Raw genomic sequence first — 4,100 nt, forward strand, 5'->3', positions numbered from 1 at the left:
TAAAGTCACTCAAATTCACAAGGGAGTAAAAAATGTATTGATTTTTAAAAATTATATAATTAACTTTCCCAAGTATATTGATGTAGGATAAAATTAATACTTGCATATTAAATAATAATGAAACTACTATACTTAAATTCTTTGGGAGCTTACTACTTTAGCTATATATGTACTTTCATTTATGTATAGGACTCTTGTAGGTCATAGCTCATAAGATTCTACCACCTCTAGGAATCAGTTCATTTCTTTTATTCGGATGTAGGAAAATAACACAAAGTGATAAAACTAGCATTTGAACTTGAGTCTCTTCTTATTATTGCCTTTTCTTTTTAATTATGTGTAGAGTGTGTATGTGTGGAGGGGTTGTGTGCACAGAGGTCATAGATATCAGATCCCTGGAGCTGGAGTAACAGGCATGTTGAGGTGCATGACACAGAATTCAGGTTGTTTTCACGAGCAGGACATAGTCTCTTTACTGCTCAGCTACCTCTCCGACCCTTAAGTCTGTTTTTCTGATGGCCTATCTGCTGTTTTCATCCCTTCTCGTCATTCTGTGTAGCCTTTAGCAGTCTTTTCTAATATATACAAAGCAGTGGGTAGACTGTAGCAGTTAACTGAGCTGGTACCACATGTGCCCATCTCGGTTCTAAAGATGAGAATTTTGTGGGATGTTTCTGGAGGTGAGGGCCACTGGGAAGGAGAGAATCTCAAGCTTAGGTCAGGACGTCTCTGTGGAAAAGCAAAGATCCAAGACTTATTTCCTATGTCTAAGGAGTCATGGCATAGTCTTGAGAGGACAGCTGCAGCCTGAGCTGAGTGAGCACTATCGCAGTGACCTAGTGAGCATCCCAGCCTAGCAGGCAGAAGACTGAGTAGAGGCAAGCTGGCTTCTGGGTTTCCCCAAAGTGTCCTGGGGGTAGGCCACCTGGAGCTCTGCAGCAGAAGGCAACTGTCACTCAGACTTCCTATTTCAGGATAGTTCAGGCTGATGCATTTCTAGGGCCCATAATAGAGCAGTTCCTTCTGTTGTGCAAAGAAAATCTTTCCCAAATTACAGAGAGGTGGAAAACAATTAGTGAGCCATTAGCTCCCAGAGAGGACCTTGGGAGAAGTGTCCTGAGATTTTTCCTTCCCCCAGGACACGGAAACAAGGGTCTATTTTCCTTTCCTTGTTTTGGTTATCTCTTCAGAAAATCTGTTAGAACTCAATGTGAACATTTAATTGAGGTTTTGGTTGTCTAAGTATCTTCCAAGAGACAAAAAAAAAAAAAATGTCCAAAGAAAGAAAACTAAAACAAATTTTTAAGTAGATACATATAAAGTAAGTTTGTGCATATTAATACAGTATGTGTTATGTTTCCATATATTGATGTTTCACATTAACTTATGCATGTCCATCATTTCTAAAATTATGTCTCTATACTGAAAGCTTTCAAATTCTTTTCATCTGAAATGTTCAGAACAGTTTTTTTTTTTTTTTTTTTTTTTTTTTCTATGAGCACTGGAGGAGCAATGCTGGATTAGAGCTCCTGTTTCTACTTAGCGACAACATATTGCTTGTTCACCCATAACCAACACTTCTGGGCTGGAGAGATGGCTCGGGATTTGTTCCTGCAGAGGACCTAGATTTGAAAGTCAGCATCCACATGGGAGATCTCAACTGTTAGAGACTAAGAGAGCTCCAACTCCCCAAATTCCAAAAGGCAGTTCAATGAGTGCAAGCTGAACTATGGAGGATTTCTTTCTGGTGATCAGATAAAAGCCAGCATTCCTCGGAAACCTGTAGACTAGTTTCCCTCTACCAAAAGATGTCATTTCCCTTACCTTCTGGCAAGAGGGACATATGGATGCCTGTAGTATCTATCTGCATATCAAAGCACATGTTGGGCGCTGCTGGTGTGGACGCGGACTTCGCTGGGACAGCCCCTCCCGCTGCTCGGTGGCGGCACCTGCCCAGCCGCCCCTCCGCTCGCAGCCCGCCCCGCCACTCCGGACCCGGTTTTCAGAGCCTCTTCATCCCAGTTCCGGGCGAGCCGCGTTGGGTTTATGTCTTTATTTGACGAAAACGAGCTGTTGCGCAGCCATTGGTACCTGTATTGGGGAAACGTAGCATACAAGCAAGAAGCTTACAGCCTCAGCGGCGAAAATTTTTTCATGTCAGAGACCGAGAACTCTTGCAGTCGTTTATGTCATCCCTTCTTCTCCAGACAGAAGATACCAAAAGTTGCAATCAAAGATCTGTTCATCTTATTGATAAAGTCACTAATAAGCCAAAATGTCTGTCAACGTCAACTGCAGCGTGTCAGACCAGTTCTATCTCTACAAGATGCCCCGTCTGATTGCCAAGGTTGAGGGCAAAGGAAATGGAATCCAGACAGTTATAGTCAACATGGTTGACGTTGCAAAGGCGCTTAATCGGCCTCCAACGTAACCCACCAAATATTTTGGTTGTGAGTTGGGAGCACAGACCCAGTTTGATGTTAAGAATGACTGCTACATTGTCAATGGATCTCATGAGGCGAATAAACTGCAAGACCTGTTGGATGGATTCATTAAAAAATTTGTTCTTTGTCCTGAGTGTGAGAATCCTGAAACAGATTTGCATGTCAATCCAAAGAAGCAAACAATAGGTAATTCTTGTAAAGCCTGTGGGTACCGAGGCATGCTTGACACACATCATAAACTCTGTACGTTCATTCTCAAAAACCCACCTGAGAATAGTGACAGTGGTACAGGAAAGAAAGAAAAGGAAAAGAAAAATAGAAAGGGCAAGGACAAGGAAAATGGCTCCGTATCCAGCAGTGAGACACCAGCACCTCCACCACCAAATGAAATTAGTCCTCCTCCACACGCCGAGGAAGAGGAGAAGGATGATGATTGGGGGGAGGATACAACTGAGGAGGCTCAGAGGCGCAGAATGGATGAAATCAGTGATCATGCAAAAGTCTGACACTCTGTGATGATTTGGAAAGAACTGTAGAAGATCGTGTTAATATCCTGTTTGATTTTGTTAAGAAAAAGAAAGAAGAGGGCATTATTGATTCATCTGATAAAGAAATTGTTGCTGAGGCAGAAAGACTGGATGTAAAAGCCAAGGGTCCTCTCGTTTTGACTGAAGTTCTCTTTAATGAGAAGATAAGAGAGCAGATCAAGAAATACAGGCGCCATTTCTTAAGATTTTGTCATAACAACAAAAAGGCTCAGCGGTACCTTCCTCATGGTTTGGAATGTGTGGTAGCCATGCATCAAGCTCAGCTGATCTCCAAGATTCCACATATCTTGAAGGAGATGTATGATGCAGACCTTTTAGAAGAAGAGGTTATCATCAGCTGGTCGGAAAAGGCCTCTAAGAAATATGTCTCAAAAGAACTTGCCAAAGAGATTCGTGTCAAAACAGAACCATTTATTAAATGGTTGAAGGAAGCAGAGAAAGAATCTTCTGGTGAGGAAGAAGATGAAGATGAAAATATTGAGGTGGTATATTTGAAGACTGCCAGTGTACCAAAAGTTGAAACTGTGAAGTCTGACAAGAAGGATGATGACATTGATATTGATGCCATTTAAAAGGATGGATACAACTTAGCTTAACAGTGTAATGCTGCAAATTTTTCTCCATTATCAGCCAGAAGTGCAACATGTATGTGCAAAAGCTAAAATGGCTTAACATCATGCTACACTTGATACTAAAAAGCTATTACTGTGAGTGGTCTATAATTAAGCCCAATGAGACATCTAGGGAGTCCATACATAACAGTGAACAGTTGTAGCTTGCTTATTTATAGCATGTTTCTTTTGGAAAAACTAGTGGTGGACACATTTGGATCACATTTATACAGTTATAAAAAATAAAGATTTGATTTTGGTCATTCTTCAGACTTTGGGCTCTGAGTGGCTTATACTGAAGTGATTGGCTACTTTTAGGATGTTACACCGTTTATTAAGGTCCTTGAGCCTGGTAGATTGTAGGTGCTGAAACTTGCAGAATGTAAACAATTGTAATGATCTTACTCAGCCATTAAGAAATGGAGTGTTTTAAAAGTTGTGTCTCCAGTCCCCATCTGTTAAGATTGGAAACTGACAATTTTTGTCATCCTAAGGGA

General features: G+C 41.1%; 1 protein-coding gene across 1 annotated transcript; it reads left to right on the forward strand.

The window, feature by feature from the left end:
- The first annotated feature begins 2,051 nt into the window (after positions 1-2,051).
- Positions 2,052-3,873, forward strand: LOC121439884 (eukaryotic translation initiation factor 5-like). Its single transcript, XM_041640503.1, is given in 2 exon segments — positions 2,052-2,942; positions 2,945-3,873. Coding segments are annotated over 2 exon segments (1,287 nt in total). The 5' UTR covers positions 2,052-2,275; the 3' UTR covers positions 3,565-3,873.
- The last annotated feature ends 227 nt before the right edge of the window (positions 3,874-4,100 follow it).

This window comes from Microtus oregoni, unplaced genomic scaffold (assembly GCF_018167655.1).
Source record: "Microtus oregoni isolate MIOR12 unplaced genomic scaffold, Mior012 000002F_ref0000024, whole genome shotgun sequence".
In the NCBI taxonomy this organism is placed as follows: domain Eukaryota; kingdom Metazoa; phylum Chordata; class Mammalia; order Rodentia; family Cricetidae; genus Microtus; species Microtus oregoni.